Below are 17,431 nucleotides of genomic sequence, written 5' to 3' on the forward strand. Positions count from 1 at the left end.
ATTGTTTACATGTTAGGACTCGTAAGAAAAACGGAGTATGTATGCAAGTGATTTCCGAAATATCATGTCAACATTATCAGCCATTTTAATGACCCTGCTGTGGAGGCAGTGGCCTTCCTTTTGGATGGATAAGGAGTATAGGCCATGACCACCACGTGGGCCCAATGCTCAATGGCGAGATATAGCTTTTAGAAACAAATCAAGGCAGACAGAAAAACATAGCTACCCTAACAAAAAACAATATATTTTTCCATGTTATAGCATACTCTTAACTGATCAACACTTGTTGGCTGTTAGTTAACAATTACCGTAATTAGAGTTGCATCTCGTAACTAGGTCATACTCTTAAAATCGTACGTTGCTTGCATGACTGGCATTGCACATGTTGTCAAAAGCGGACTAGGTTTATTTTGGAACTTTCTGGTTACAACATATGATTCAATCACACAGATTGTGTTAGCCTCAAAATAAGTTCTAGATAAATGTTGTGGGATACTAACTCAATGATGCTATTTTGTAACAATACATAATATGTGATCTCGTACCTATCTGAAGAAGATTAATTATCCATCTTTATCTGACCGAGAATCGAACCTGGGACCTCCAATGTAACCAGCTGGCATGATGACAACAAGACCACAGAAGTCTTATATAACTTATTCGATTGCTGTATCGATGTGTCGTAAATACTCAGGCGGTGACGTCACGCATCAATATTATCTTCCTGCTCCAACCAAGCTGCCTCATATCGATCAATCACCCACTAGCAAAGAAGGCGGCATTGCAAAGATCCGCAAAACCGATTTTGAGATAGGTTCAATCCATTTTATTACATCACTAAACCGTAATAAAATGTAGCTTAAATTTTAAATCTAGCTTAAATTTTTGTTTTGTTTTATGTTGTAGCGTGAGCTAGGTGATTATGCTCGACCGCTACAAAGGGAATATCTTCCCGCCAGACTAGGTGTTGCGCCTGGGGAACCGCACGCGACAGACGGTGTCATGTCTCAGAGGTTGTATACCTATATGCTTCCAAACATAAACGCACAGTATGCGCGGTCTAGGCTTGTTAGCGTCTGGTCCGTAGTGTCGTGAATCTTCTACATGGCTGTAGTAGTCGACTTCTTGCGTCAGCGGCGTAGTGCATATGGCGTGGTAGATGTCGTCACAATGTGAAACCACTTGCAAATAAATTAACATACACACACAAAAAATACCTTGAACTGGTTGGTCTGGCTGGGCTGGTCGTCGTAGGCGGTGGGGTAGTGCTGGTAGCCGTAGGCGGAGCCCGCGTACTCCGCGCGCGGCGACGTCACGCAGTAGTGGCGGCCCAGCTGCTCCAGCGAGGCTGAGTCGTACCTGGTGATTTCAATTTATTTCAAGCTCCACAGTGTAGGCAGAGACTAGGGATTTCCACTTGCTACGATCCTGATAAATCTCATCATCATCTATTATTTCCCTTTTCCCATGGGTAAATATTATCACACCTGTTTGTTTATAAGCTCCAATTGCGAAAGTATAGTGCTAAAAGTATAGTGTCTTTCATACAAGCTTCCTATTCTTTTCTAAAGAAAAATCATTTTATTCGAGACGGAAAAGGAGAGTACAAAATTTGAACACATAAAATTGAAAAAATGGCACCACAAATAGTGGCCGGTGCAGAAGTAATTGCGCTCGCACAGAACAGTAATGGGTAATGGACATTATTTGGATCAGGAACCATCCGGAGCGATAATCAAAACAATTGGCTTCTGGACACCATGGATTTGCTGTTGTAATAGCGTTTTCAATATTTTTTTACAATTACTGTTTCTTGTTCTTCTTACTTCCTCAGCCATGTAAAGCAAAATGTGAATTTACCTCTGTTGTAAATGCAGGTTATGTTGTGGTAAAGCGCCCGGCGAAGCGCTTCTGGGTGACGCACTGCCGCCACCTTCTCCATACTCCTGGAATAAATATTTAAATTGTTATGACAAAATATAGCTCGGTGAGTTATCGCCTTGTTCTTTCTTCAACACTATTCTGAATGTGAAACCAGACTGTAGGATCAACAGGAGTCGAGGAAAGTCTAGTCAGGAAAGCTCTGTTCTATTTGTTTTTAATTTAATAAATTAAGTTCTTATATTTTACTAACAATACATAATTTTCCACGTAACTTGTACATTATAAACATCCCTCAGCAGTGTTCCCTAATAGTTTCTAAATTGGGGACTTCAAGAGAAGAGTCTATCACTTTCTCAAAAAGCCGGCAATGCATCGGTGGTTGCTGGTTTCCTTGGGCTGCGGTGTTTGCTTACCATCAAAAAACCAATATGTATGTAGTATTTGCCTATTATAATATTAAAAAAAAAATTACGACCTGTCCTATGTAGGGCTGCTGCGGCGCGTCCACCAAATAGGGCTGCGGTGGGTAGGCGGCACCGTAGTGCCCGTACGTGCCGTAGTGGCCCGCGCCCCCCGCGCCCGCGTAGCTGCCCCCGCCCGACACTGACACTGAGTCCATCACCTGACAAACAAGGGACTCGATGTTATTATTATTGAAGAGGCCTTTTTGTCCCTTTTTGTGGGACTAAGTGAGATCAAGAGTTATTAAATGATTACTTATGTTCTTCTGGCTGCGACTGAATATGTAGGATTAAATCCAGACTCCTGGTTTCCATATATTCAGATCGGTATCAGTTTTTCATCATAAGCAAAAGGTGATTAAATGTATCAAAAGCCTTACGAAAATTTGTATATTTATAGGTAAGAAAATTATTTAAGTAGGGATGTTTAGACTCACGTGGGGGTATTTCTGCGAGGGCGCCATGGTGAGGTGGCCCATGTGGTTGTAATGCGCTGCTGGCGACGACACGTACCGCTCGTAATCGGGCTCCATGCCGCCGCCCACCACTGGATACTCGCCGGCCTGAAACGTCAAGAAAAGAACTCTGAACAAAATGTTCTGATCTTTCGTTAAAATTATGTATTAGGATCCTAACCTAAAGTGTGCTAAGGTTCCGCCTGACGATGCAGCTAGACGTCACTTCGTAGTAGCGACAGAATAAGTAAAGTAACATTAACGCAATTAAACCCTAATAAAAAATTACAAATCAACTTAAGTTTACAGTCTCGAAAGTGCCGAAAAGACTATTCTAGATGCAGAAAATTTCCAGATAATTTCTAAACAATTTCCAATTTGGAAATCTATATGACATTATAGTTGATAAAATAATCTAACACGAACCATAGTCTAATTCACTCGTTTCTTGTTGTAGTCCATTTAGAGCTAGGGTGTTTTTTGATGAAATATCTATGAGGAATGTGTACAGACCTGCATAGCTAGATGATGCTGGTGAGCGAGCGCGGCGGACAACTCCGCGTCCTCGGTGGAGGCGTCGGACCGCGACACCGGACTGTGTTGCGGACCGTACGCGCCCTCCACCGGACCGTTCCTACAACAAACATAAAACTTTCAACATTTGAAGACAATGTTAATTAAGTATTTTATTTATTTAGAACTAGTAATTTATAATTCTTAACTATAATAAGTAAGCCTTAATAAAAAGAAGATTAAACAGACTTTGCATCTGCAAAGTCTTCATTTGAAGTGTTGTAAATCCTATGCATAATTCACATAATTTCCCATAAGTCCTATAATTTGATTATCGACACGCACTCATTCGTTCACCGTTCTCGATACATAAATGAAAATCGAATCGTCATAAAACTCAGCGGAACGTCCATCACACCCAATAAAAATCCGAAGTACTAAAACACGGTGGCGTATTCGTCCAATAATTGATTCGTTTATTTAAGTGTCGAGTGGTCTCTCACCACCCCCCGAGTTTATTATTCATGCGCTTCGCAGAGTAAACAACGTTTACTTATTTAGACACAAAAATATATGAATTATATCCTTACATATTATAATACAAAGTCCGCGTCTGTCTGCCTGTTCGCGTAAACTACTGCAAGGATTTTCTTGTGGTTTTCACCAACAGATAGTATGATTCCTGAGGAAGGTTTAGGGGTATAATTATTATGACTTTTTACCCGAGCGAAGCAGGGACGTTCCGCTAGTTTTTTTTTTTTATATATCAAGCATTCGTAACGAAAGACGAAAGTAAGATGGTCCGACGAACTGTAGGGGCCTTCGATAAGGGACGACATCAACCGGTGAGGAATAGAAGTGGTTTAAAACGGAGACTTTTAGCCAGCAATGGGACCTGATATGATCAAGCACATCACAGAAATGATCATGGTAGATACAAATTATAAGGCAGTCTATTGTACACCTGTCTAGTTGTCTTCTCAATTTGTATATTGTTTTTGGTGCAATAAAGTGTTTTTACTTACTTACAAATAAAAACATTGATGCATGTGATGTGGTTAGTAACACTCCATATCCTACAATGAATATCAAACAAAGCGACCAAGGATAAGAAGCGACGACAGCTGACAGTCAACAACAGATTATCAAAAAACCTGACGTATGGCGGCTGATCGCAAAATCCCAGCCGCATGTCCAATATTTAAAAGTTTATTTTATACGCGCGATCGCATCGAGACCGCTTAACAGAAAATGCAGACAAGCAACAGGGACAAAGCGGCAGAGTAATTGAAGCAACTTTGCGACATGTGAGATAAAAGACGAAGAAAATATAGATACCCTATTCGTTTGTGGTATTGGTATTTACTTATATTGGATTTTCTCTGAATTCACTACTACTGACACTCCAAGCAGAAACTAGTATAATATCACACGTGTCTTAATTTCGGAATAGGACCCATGCAACAGTCAAATATCGTGAAATATATCCAAGGAACAAGATATGATTTCATTGAGTTCTCACAGGGACGCAGCCCCCGTACCTAAGTCACATTTATTTTTAGTATTTCAAGCCCTTGTTACCTTTTGCGGAAGTCAGCCCTCCACTGAATTCCTGAACGACACCGAAAATGTATTTTGATATTTTTTTTCTTTATCTGCTACAGAATAGTATTATTACACTCATTACTCTTTTACAGTATAGTGTTACAAATTCCAATATCTTTTTTGGTTTGATCAAATGTTGGGCTAAAAGTGTGGAAAGTTGGTGAATTATTTAATAAGTTCAAGGTTGTTATCGTAATCCAAATTCAAAACTGATTTTTGCGATCAACTGTTATTATTTAATTTCTAAGAAGTGAAACTCCATACCAATAATGTGCCATTATTAATCACTTGTGCTCGAATATTATCTAAATAAAACCGCAAGACTAATAATCTAAATAAAACAATAAGACTTATGCTTTAACTCGTACATCGACATAGCTAAACTATATATAAATCAATCTACGTAATAAAAAAAACCTAGTTCTTTCAACTTTAAAATTATTCCCCTCATAGAAATTGGATATCTCAAAAAATATTTAATCTTAATTAGGTAATCCAACTTTTTCGCTTCGCATTTTACAAGCAACATTGTTTTAAAATGATTCTCTTTATTCATCGCGAAAATTGAGCAGGATGAAACGAAACGGTGTACTGCTGCAAAAACAAACTTTCCATTTAATTTTTCTAATTAGAGGAAAATAAAGGAGCACCCAAAAATGGCGCTATAAATGCGAAAAGCGTCGCGTTTCGCGTTAAAACTTGTTGAAATTAATGAAATCGACGGAATTAATGATAATAACTGTAATTAGAACTGTAATGGTACTATTACTGTCAGGTTACGTCACCGTTTCGTCGAGTGAGCTACCGCATCGTATATTGACAGTTAGGGTTGAGACAGCGGCAACTCATTGGATGATTCATAATTTATGCATGATTAGCAACATGTAAACAACAAGGGCTACCACGTCCTGATAAAATATGATCAGTCAGCAAGCAGTGTAAGCCTAAGCCTTGTACTTCTTGATATGGTAAGAATATTCCTAGACTTAATATGAAAAGCCGTAGTACCTCATATATAGGTGGAAATCCATTTTTGTTCATCTGATTTGAACAATAATGACACTTCGACATAAAGATTGCGTGTTACTCTCATAGTACTTTGAACCCAGTAGGTAGTATCTGGTTCTATTTAAAATCTTACCAATCGATAAACTATTGCAGCATTTCCAGTGAACACGATACCATTCATACGTAATGTTATCGACAAGAAGTGCTAAGGAAAATCTGATTGCAGAACTAATACAATATGAACGCGTTACAGGGTGGGAAATTGGTGGAAATTGAGCAACCGATTGTTATTATTCAATATTGCATATTTCTCTAAAATTTCGTTATCACCATTTATACCAAATAAAATATTGCTGCACATAATTGATTACATGACGGCAACGGAATAGGACTCTCGTGCGTTTTGTGTGAAGCGTCTAGCCTTGTCAGCTAGCCAAAACAGATACTTTTTCCTAATAAAAAAAATATATATGAGGCTTATATGACATGGAAACTCAATAAGCATTCCTAATACTTAAAAAAATAGTAAATCGCGTAAATAATAAAACTGATTAATTAAAATAACATTTATTTATCGTGTTTGATTTGATTTAAATACGTTCATTTTATTTTTTACCCAGTCAATTACCCAGCAGTCAGACAGACGAGAACTTGTTATTCACAGGGGCCGGATTCCCGCCAAATATTTTATTTTCCCTCATTGACAACCGTCCGACCGTCATATTGATCGGTGTTCGATTCTAATTTTAAATCAAATCCCGCCAAAATAAAAACATTTTAAACGTTGAACAACAATAATTAACCGAGAATAAAGGGAGCTAAATATAGCCACGGGTATAATCAAGCTAATGGACGGCAATCTTGCAGCTGCTAATTTTATCAAACGATGTAGGAGTGATCAATTCGGCGACTTTACTTACATGCCCGCAATTCATCATGTATGAAAATGTCATTGCAATATGAATATTTTTAATTGATTTTATACTTTTGTCCGTAGTTTCGTTCTCAGCAAAAAGTGGTCTTTCTTTATCGCTCTCCTGCTGTTGAGCAAGTCATTCTCTTGCTGGTGTTGGTGTGGAGATAGTTGTATATCCACACCAAAAATCAACGCTCCGTTTTAATGTGAAAGAAATAAACACGTTTCCACATTAATATGTAAGTACCTAATTACGTTTCTAAGTCGTCATCTTTGATTTAGAATTTCCTCCTTAAATTACAAACAAGCGTGCAGAAAATGTGATTTCTTTAGGCTAATTCCTTAGTATTATAACTAAAATTTAAAATAAATCTTCATGACGAGCCTTAGTGCGTTTCGTATTACCGTATTGGTATGATATGATATTGGTTTATGGAAATCAGATAGACCAGGAAGATTACGCTGAGCACGGTCGATGCATACGTAATTGTTGGGTATAGATTCTGCTAAGGTTCAGTCATCGCGGTGATTTTTCAATAGTAGTTATTTTTGCGTATAAATAAGAACTACTATTGAAAAACCATTAAAATACAAAAAATTGCAAATATATTTTCTAAAACGTTAATTTGCTTTCTTGTTAAATAGGTGTAGTAATATATCCAGCAGAGAAAATAGATTCAAACGGGATAGGGAGGGCAGAAAAACGGAAAAGTTTGGTCATAAGAAGGTCGTGTGACTAGAAGTGGTCAATTAACTCCAAGAACCAGTACGTCCATAACAGAATAATTTCACAACGTCCTTTCAAGCGAGATTCCTGAGACATAGCGCGGTAGTTTAGGATCATATCAGACATATTACATCATATTTTTGGAAAGTCAAAATAGCGATTGATATCTCCATCAAAACAAGACTTGTTTCAATTATAATTTTCCATATTCTAATTACGTGGAAATATTTCCTCGAGCAAATTAATAGAGCGATAATTCCTGAACTATAGGTACCCGGTATATGGTACATGACCACTAGGTCGCCAGATATGTTGCAGAGGCATGTTTTATAAAAATCCATCCTAACAAACTTCTTTACCATTTTGTCACGGCTTCGTCGCTCCTTGTAAAAACTGATAAATCTCCATTTATGTTTCTGTCCAAGTTATTGAGCTACACCGATTCCGATTCCGAAGGAACTGTGTATTAAACATATATACGGGCCAAATTACATACGCATACAAATGGCAATTAGAGTTCGCCACGCATCCAAGCATTCTAATTCGACTGTACGGTGCCTAATGAACGCTTAGCTGTTGCTAACTCGATGGATACTGTCTTGACAGTATTCTAGTGATTATTGGCAACTAAACTTCTTTTTATTTTGCTATGAAGCTTTGCGGTCGGTGTCAACGTGGTGATGTATCGTACCCTCCCATTTGCCTTCCCCTTACTGTCGTATTCCATGTGACTGAGGTTCGTTGTCATGAAACTCACAAACTCACACGATTATAATTGGCAATATTGATTGAGTGCTTTGTCATTGCCTTCTCCATTTCACACACTAAATGATTAATTATTAGAGTGCAATTTCCTTACAATGTTTTCCTGCATCAGGAGCAGGTGTGTAAGGTGGTGGTCAATGAAGACTACTATACTATACAAAACTCAAGTGGCATCAAAATTCGAACTATGTATACCTGATGATAAAACATATGCAGGATATAATGAGCAGCCTCAGCTCTCTATCAAGCTTCTTCTTCTTTGCGTGTGGATGACAAATCTACAAACGCTCTACTGTGGGCGAAGTGCGGGTTAGCATTTCACTTGTCACATTGCGCCATTGTGACGCAACGACACAAATTTTGGTCACTGCGTCTCACTTGTCTCACTGGTGAGAAATAAAAATGCAAACCCGTACTTCGCCCTCTGGATACTAATTTTCTTGCTAGAACCGAGCCACCTCGATGTCCTTTAGCGTGGGACCCTTGTTTCTGCTTAAAAGATACGCTAGATTATCAGTTAATAACCACATAACACAGAATGACGGTGTAATTGAAGTAGATTGCCGACAGACGTCCATTTCAAAGTTAGTGCATTCTGAGTGATAACAGCGAGTTTTAATGGCTTGTTTGTGAAGTTAGACGCGGTCGCGGCAATGCCGCTCGTGTGGGTAAATAATGAATGCACTTTAGCGTTTAGCAATAACAGTTAGTGGCTGCAAAATCAATGAGAGAAGTGCACTGTTGCGTACTTATTTATTTACTGACAGAAGTTATATTTAATAAGTCAGTCTATACCAGCGGCGTAGCTACAAATTCGGGGACAATGTGGCTGGCCGCTAGAAAATTCATCATGATCGCTTGTGACGAATTGCCTTTTAGGATCTGTATAATTGTTTCTTTGTTAAAGAACACATGTTAAAAGTACTGTAATGAAGGAGTATCATTACTCTTTATTGCATTTCGAACAAAGAATAGAAAAACCAACAAGATTTTATTTGATGTATGTTTTGACGCAGTCAGCCCCCGGAGCTGAATAAGATTACCTGTATGTAAGAAAAATGTTAAATGTTATCTGATAATAATATATTTTAATTAATAAGCGATCCCAATCGCTACAGTAAACATACACAACAAGAAGGTAAATATACAATGGCAGACTTATCACATAAAGGGATTTCTTCCAGTCAACCAACAATAGTTCATACGGCTTATAAGGTAGCCTATGTCCCTGGTATATCCCAAAAGGCCAGGATTCTAAACGGAAAAATCTATAAAAACGAATAAAGAAGATAGCGACATCATCCTTAGCAGCATGTCTTAATGACTTCATAAAATCCTTATCCTTCCATATTATAAAACAAAGTGTTCTGCCGCGTCTGTCTGTCTGTTCGCCATAAACTCAAAAATTAATAATTGGTTTAATAATTGGTTAAAAATCCATGAAGTAGCATGGATTTTCACCAATTATTAATTCCTGAGGAAGCTTTAGATTCCGTGGGTTTAGATGTATAATTTATTATGTTTTTACCGGAACGAAGCTTGGACGGGCCGCTAGTTTTAAATACATATGTCTCACATACTTTTGAATAACAAAGTACCGTTTAATTGATCATTGTCTAGCGCTTACTTTCAAATGAAAAGCGTAATGTATTTTCTCAAATACAAATGATAAAGAGTAAATAAAGTTCACATTTTGGAACATATTGTGAGTTTCGTTGTACAGTTAACAAAAGAATACAGGCAACATGTTAAGTCTCCACTGATCATTATGCGGCTGTAATAGCTACTTTAGGTTAGTTGATATGTTGTTCCTGAAGGAGAAAAGTACTTTGGGCTACGAAGCTTACCGGCTGAGGAGAAAATCGGGAAAGCGCTCACAAGAGACAGCTAGCGATGTGCAACAGCACATCTCAAACGTTATTGTGCAAATGAATGCCCAATTAACAACTAGTATATTCCACTACTACAATAAAGTTATTTGTTATTATGTTATTCATTTATGTCCCAGTTTTGGGCCTCTAAAGGCCTCACTCTTCCACGAAGCTGGGTCCAGCGTCATTCTTTACTTTGTTAGTTGATCATTTTGACGTTGTTATATTTTTTCATGTGCGAATATTATGTAGCAGTCAATGAAATAATGCAATGATTATGAATAATCGTAATTGTAGTCATAGTATGTAGAGCTCAAGTCAGCTAGGCACAAGGGGCTAGCTCGAGGCGATGCAAGTTCGGTCTAGATTTAGTTGAGCTGGTTAATGTACAGTCGACCGCATGTCAAGTCACCCTGCATGCAGTTTATGCCCAGGTATAGGGGCGAATTTGAACTTTTGTGTGGTTTCATGTTCTGTTGACAGTACAACATAGTTCATATCAATATGCAATCAGCGACATTCACTGTCGAGATAAGACATTTAATGTTGCAGCTAAGAATATATGTATACTACTAGATGTTGCCCGGGGCTTCGTTCCCGTGGGAATTTTGAGATAAAATATAGCCTATAGCAATCATGGATAATGTACCTTTCTAATTGTGAAATATTTTTTGAAATCGGTTCGGTAGTTTTGGAGATTACCCGCCTCAAACATACAAAACCACAAACGCTTACCTCTTTATAATAATAGTATAGATTACAGTTTTACTAAAGTTCTATGTGAAGGAAATTGATATTCTATCTGTAACTTTTATTATAATAACTTTTAATGAAATAACGAAGTCTTTTCTAAGAATAACATGTCGACGACCGAGACGTCTAGAAAAATCATATAGCAATATCTATCTTTAGCATTACAAAAGAACGACGCTAAAAATATTAGATATATATATTGTCTTTCAATTTCTATCTGTCTATGGTGGACACATAACACTGATGTCACACACATGGTTTAATCCTTGTCTCCGAGTGTGTGTGGTACATTGTAGCAAGTCTCTGATAGGGCACGTATGTACTTCCCTTGCCATAATAACAAACTAAATATAGAGCGCTCAGATGTGAAGCTCTTTCACACCTGTGTACAGTCAAGCACACCAACCTTCCCAAATAGCATCGGCATAAAAACCCGTCAGGGGAAACTTGACATGCGGTCGAATTCGATTGTACAATAAAAACGGCATATTTAGCCTGTTGTTGTGCCCCAATGCCCTACCAAAAAATAGCCAGAGTGCGCAATAGACAAAGAAAATTATTTTTAGTTCTAGCAATACAAGCTAGATTTAAAAGTAATAAACTCCATATGATGAGCAGACCCTAGGCTCCGGTACTTTGTGGTTGAGGAAATTACCGAGAATGCGTTCTGACAAGAGAGGTTGACACTATAGTTGGTTTCTTGATGACAAATACAACAAATAATCAGGCAAATGAGGTATATTTCTGTACTTATTTGTGTCATAATATGGCATTGTAAACTGCTCGTGCAAACATAGTGATTACGAGGTTCTGTTTAATTTAATTAGATTTAAATATAAACATGGCGAGGGTGCTACACTTCAGGGAAGACCGAAAATATAATGTTGGCCGTGCATAACCCGGTTATAGCTTTTAATAGTACTGATTTCACAGGGTTTCAAATTATATGTTTAAAAACCTACGTATAAATCTAAATAAAGCGTAAGATACTCTAGTACCCATAGAGGGTATTTACATACTCATAGACGATAAAACATTTAGGTTTAATTTCTTTCAACACCTACTTAAACTCATTTTTTGCAAATATTTGTTTCTTCTTTCTTACCGATAAGACTCAAAACATTTATATCATCGAATTTTTAGCATAGTTGGCAATCAAGCATGCTTTTATCCAATTTATAAATAAACAGTAACAAATCAAAATAAAATCATGATAACTATGTATGTACTAGTATGAACTTGAATGAACTCTAATAATTACGTAAGGTATCAACAATGCACGGCCAAGGTCCAGTACAGTTGGGGGTAGATAAAAGTAACCCACCACCTAACTAACTTACTCATAGACGGGCCAGGTATCTCTGCCCGCGACTGTACATTTCAGTTTTACTCTAATGAATGAATCATTGGTATCGTAATGAAACGTGGTGATACCGTGTTACGTAATGTATCGACCTTGGTTAGGAAACAAGGGATTTTTATCTATGAGGAAAATCACATCGATGAGTAAAGAATGTGATAATATCGTTCTTTTTTTTTCTAATAGTAAATCGTTGTCTTTGTCACTCAAAAGTAATGTCCGCTATGTAACTAGGTAAGTCTCAAAGTTATGAAAGCTACAACTTTTGAAAATGCAGTAGACGAATATTTTATTATTTAACTGTTTTTTTTAATTAAAAGAAAACAAACGGGTTAAATTAAATAATATGACAGAGAAATATATAAATGGATAATTTCCACAAATTATAAATCATCCACATAAATAAGATGTGTTTATTCAACTCCTGGCATGACTCTCTCTCTCTCTATTATAACTCTTCCTCTCACATTTCAAAACTGAACATTCAATTTACTTCGGAATTCTATGACATCGCGGCTCGATGGCATTTGATTTTCTCTCAATTGCTTAAGGCTCATCTGATCAAAATGCATTAAACGCCTTCCATAACTTCTTTAGTCAAACTCTTATCTCTCAACCTAACTCTATTTATCAACATAACTAAAGTAGGTAGGTAGTAGTAGTGCTTCATTTGTGATTGGTGGATTTTCGTGAGATAATGGTTGCACTACGAGGAATTACATTATCCATATTTGTGATAGAAATTGTTTTTGTTCGGAAAATAATTCAATTCTTAGGTCTGAACCAATAGCAATTTTTACAAATCTCTTCATTTTTTTTTATAGTGATATACGCATTCTTTAGATATAAGGTAAGACTTTTTTTTTTAACAGCCGCCAGAGGTCTCCTTGGTGATCTGTTTGAGCGTATAATTATTATTACGAGTACCACTCGACCTCTGACCTTCCCGAGCTTCCTTTTAACAGCGAAATCGTTTAAAAATCTGTTTCAAGAAGATAATCACATTAACAATGATATAAAAATGTGAAGAGAATTATTTCGGAATGCAAAAGCCTCAATAAATTAACGAAATTAATGAATTGTAGGACAAAAACTAAATTGTATAGTAATTGTAATGATTTTACAATTTCATTAATATTACAATGAAAGCCAACCAAGTACAGGATGGTACGACATGGACTGGCAACATTATCGAAATATTTGACATGGAAAGAATAGACTACAGATGACAGAACATGTATGGAATTAGTATGCGCAGCCGGAGGGACATTGATAATATTCGATCAATTCCATTAATAACAATTCAAAAAGCAATTTAAATCAAGGTGTACCTACAAAACAAACAGAGACATCGGATACTGGCCAAATCCGAATATCTTCATAAATCCCATTGGGACTCTCGCTCGGCGCAAAACCCGATAATGAATTTGACAAAGTTGAATAACTTTCTATATTTTACCAGACGAGAAACGCGGTGGAACCATTTCTCACTACCGCAACTGCAACTCGAGATAGATTTATTGGATTCTGTTGTTTATGCAAATGATCCTTTATTATTTACTGACAATACCTACTCGTTATTGCACCAAATAAAAATACAGAACTGACACTGACCTCTAAATGAGAAAAGATAAAACCGTCTGGGAAAGCATCGCTATAACACTGGCGTAGGATTTTATTCAAGTCGCCAAAAGGCATCTGACATGACTTTTACGATTACCTACGGCGTGTATGGCAAGTGAGGTTTCCTCACGATGTTACACAATTAGATTGGTGTACAATTAAAGCCGGTTTTCGTCCCAAATCGCCCGGCGTAAAGCCATCTATCTGTAAAATCTATCTGTCTGTCTGTTCTTGTCACAAAAAGTTAACTGAAGCTGTAGACGTAAGAAAATACGACTATTTGTTTCTTTCTTCGTTACGCTTTCAATCCTTATCACCAAATCAACATGAAAATTGCGTCCATGTTTCAAGTTGAAATAGAACGTATACCTTTTATCGATAACTTTTATAATAACACAATTTATATCAATACTTCACACATTAGGTACTTACTTTGGTAATAACATACAATATCTTAGGAAAAAACACTTAGAACAAATGTTTATTTGATTACAACAATTAAGACCCGTAATATCCTCAAACAAGACTATATAATTAAATGGGTTGCATTGCTACTTACAAAGCATTTAATGACTATCTTATTCGTATGTGGAATGTGGATTTTTTGTATTTGATAGTAACTAAACTATTGATTAAACTTAACGAGAGGAAAAGACTTTATTAATGAAAAATACGGATCACTCCTTTATCGACGGAAAAGTCGACTGTAGTTTCAGTCTAGTGGTATACCTTTTTCAAGACGAGTACTTTTTACTTTTCCGTCGATACATATATAACTGATTAGTAAGAAATATATACATATACAAACGTAACGTAGACAAAGATGTGCGTGCCAAAAGACTGATAACTAAGAATGCCGGCGACCGTTCGATGTGGAGACGAAAAAGTAGGAAAGCTAACCCTGGTCTCAGACGCTCAACGGGTGGGAAGCAACAGGAGCAACGCAACGGATGTTGATGCGGGTTTTTTTAAATAGATAGTGTGATTCCTGAGGAAGGTTAAGGTTCCTCGGGTTTTTACGGATTTGCCCGAGCAAAGTTGGGACGGGCCGTTAGTTTTGCAATATTTTTGCGATTTTGTAATCGCCTTATCAGCAAGTAACATACTTTATCAATTCGTCATAGGTCACAAAAATAATCAGCGACTTGCTACGTCAATTACTAAAGGGCCACGGGACAGAGGCACCAGTGCTGAATAGAAAAGCACTTTAGTTGCATTTTGTCAGGAAAGGGTTATCGATTGCATTCCGTGGATTCAATTAGCATCAGCAAATGTCATGGTGCAGCTGAGCATTGGTAAGTTATACTATGGTATGGTAAGTTATCTCGGTGTGGCGTTTACACCCTCTGATGAAAATTGGCAATAAGTACGGGCTTACAATACAGATAAACGATAAATCAAAAGAACGGTAAATATTGAAGTGCATACCGAATATATAATTACGGAACCCTCATAGCGCGAGTGTCCTTTGAATTCTCGTAGACATATGACAAAATTTTCCAATGGCTATTGCTTCTTATAATATTATATTGTCGGTAGAATTGAATGCAGCGATTATTCTGTTACGAAGAAAAGAAAATATTTTAATCAAATTGATTCTTCGAATATTTACGTTCTTGATCGAATCTAACACCATTTGTCATTCAAACTGATGAAATTAATAAACTGTACTCGATGAGAAGAGTATTTTAGATTAAATACAACATATGTAACTAAAACTGAAACAGGTTTGTCAACAATAGGCAACCTTGGCGATGCAGCTGACCTACATATTTCTCAGGTTTGTCGCGCAGGTGTAAAGCGGGTTCCGACCAAACGCGTGCATAGTCATCTGCATATCTAGTTACCCTGCAAGGACCCCTATGTCTTGGTAATAGAGGCAAATTTGCAATTTTGGGTAGCTTGATGTGTCGGCCAACTGTACATACGTACACCGCGGCATATAGTGAGTGATGTATCCCGGAATTGCTCTGGTTTCAATCACCACGTTCCATTTTAATGGAAACTGGGTTATTAGGTTTGGCAGAATTTTCACCAAAGTTTAAGCGAGGTAGACACTCACTGAGCGAAAGGAAAGAGCATTGCTTTTTAATTTTATCTAACTGTTACCGGCGGCTCCTCCCAAAAAGTAGTATTTGTCACTCTCCAGCTCTACAAATATCTCCACACCAAAAATCAACTCAATCCAATGGTCCGTTTTGTCGTGAAAGGACAAAAAAACACAATTCACATTTATGATATTATGTAAGGAACTATTAATTAATTTAACTTTATGTTCCAAGAAGAATGGTCGATTTGACGAAGCACAATGGAAGTACGGATCATAAAATAATATAAGCTATCTCATCAACACGCATACCTGGCAGAGTTGGGACACTACTGGAAACAGTAGATTATATCTCGATATTATGTTATTACCTACCCGAGCGAAGCCAGGATAAACCGCTAGTAATAAATAAATAATTTCTTTACGCCATTCACAGTATTACGCAGGCAGAATTGTGTGAAATTCGCTAAAGAATCAACTCATGCGTCAGGCCATCGGGACCGTGATTGCCAGCTATTTTTACTTCGGAAGCTGTTCGCAGAATTTCCCTATAAAAGCAGCGTTCGACGTTCAAATATATTTTTAAAGTTAAGAGGAAATGCCGCAGCTACCTTTGTATTTTACGACGGAAGCGCGTCATGCAAATCATAGTAAGAAATAATATATACCTGACCTAGAAATTATGAGATAATTTTATGGCTCAATTTCGACCAAATGTCAAGAAAATTGAACAGACATTTTAATAATAAAACCGGTAGCAGCGTCAGTCAGATAACAAAAACTAAATGTCTTAAGCAACGTCACTAGCTAAGCCTAAATTTAGATATACATTTATACGTATACGACAATGAAGCCGACCACAATAGTAATAGTCCGTTGTCTATGTGTCTGTGAGTACACATAGCGCAAACAATACTGACCGCTCACCGCAGAGATAGCCTCCATTCACGGAGACCATCCGTTCAGATCGCGAATTGAGAACACCCAACGATTATACACGTGATGCTGGACAGAATACGATCTCAGAATTACTTAATGCTGCACACCATGAGTTTTTGTTTAGACATTAATAAGAATTTAATGAACATGTCCAAAAACAAAAGTTAAATAGATTATTTTACTTTTACATGTCCCATGTTTGAGCATTTTTTTACATCTTTTTAGCGTTTCTAGCGATTTTTGTGACGCCAGTGCTCAGCCTAGCTGAAGCATAAAGCATTCTTCGTGGTTTTTTGTACAAAACTGCTATGCGTGATTTTGTACAGGTCTGACACAGGTCAATCTCGGTAGAACTAAAAGACTACATTGGTGAATATACTTAACTTTTTAATGTCTAATCACATACACTAGTGTGCATAGTATACTTAACCAGCTGCAGTCTATAGTTTTCTACTTCATTCACTAACAAACATCGTCATTCAGACTCATCCAAACGTTAGCATG

General features: G+C 37.2%; 1 protein-coding gene across 2 annotated transcripts in view; it reads right to left on the reverse strand.

The window, feature by feature from the left end:
- Positions 1–17,431, reverse strand: part of LOC128680118 (catenin delta-2) — a 40,254-nt gene that overhangs the window by 12,515 nt on the left and 10,308 nt on the right. For both annotated transcript variants that reach the window (XM_053762932.1, XM_053762933.1), the window contains exons 3-7: positions 3,314–3,434; positions 2,783–2,908; positions 2,360–2,506; positions 1,861–1,946; positions 1,218–1,359 (exon numbers count right to left, since the gene is read on the reverse strand). In XM_053762932.1, coding sequence (XP_053618907.1) covers positions 1,218–1,359; positions 1,861–1,946; positions 2,360–2,506; positions 2,783–2,908; positions 3,314–3,434 — 622 coding nt within the window. The remainder of the gene's footprint in view (positions 1–1,217; positions 1,360–1,860; positions 1,947–2,359; positions 2,507–2,782; positions 2,909–3,313; positions 3,435–17,431) is intronic.

Source organism: Plodia interpunctella, chromosome 23 (genome assembly GCF_027563975.2).
Source record: "Plodia interpunctella isolate USDA-ARS_2022_Savannah chromosome 23, ilPloInte3.2, whole genome shotgun sequence".
Classification (NCBI taxonomy): domain Eukaryota; kingdom Metazoa; phylum Arthropoda; class Insecta; order Lepidoptera; family Pyralidae; genus Plodia; species Plodia interpunctella.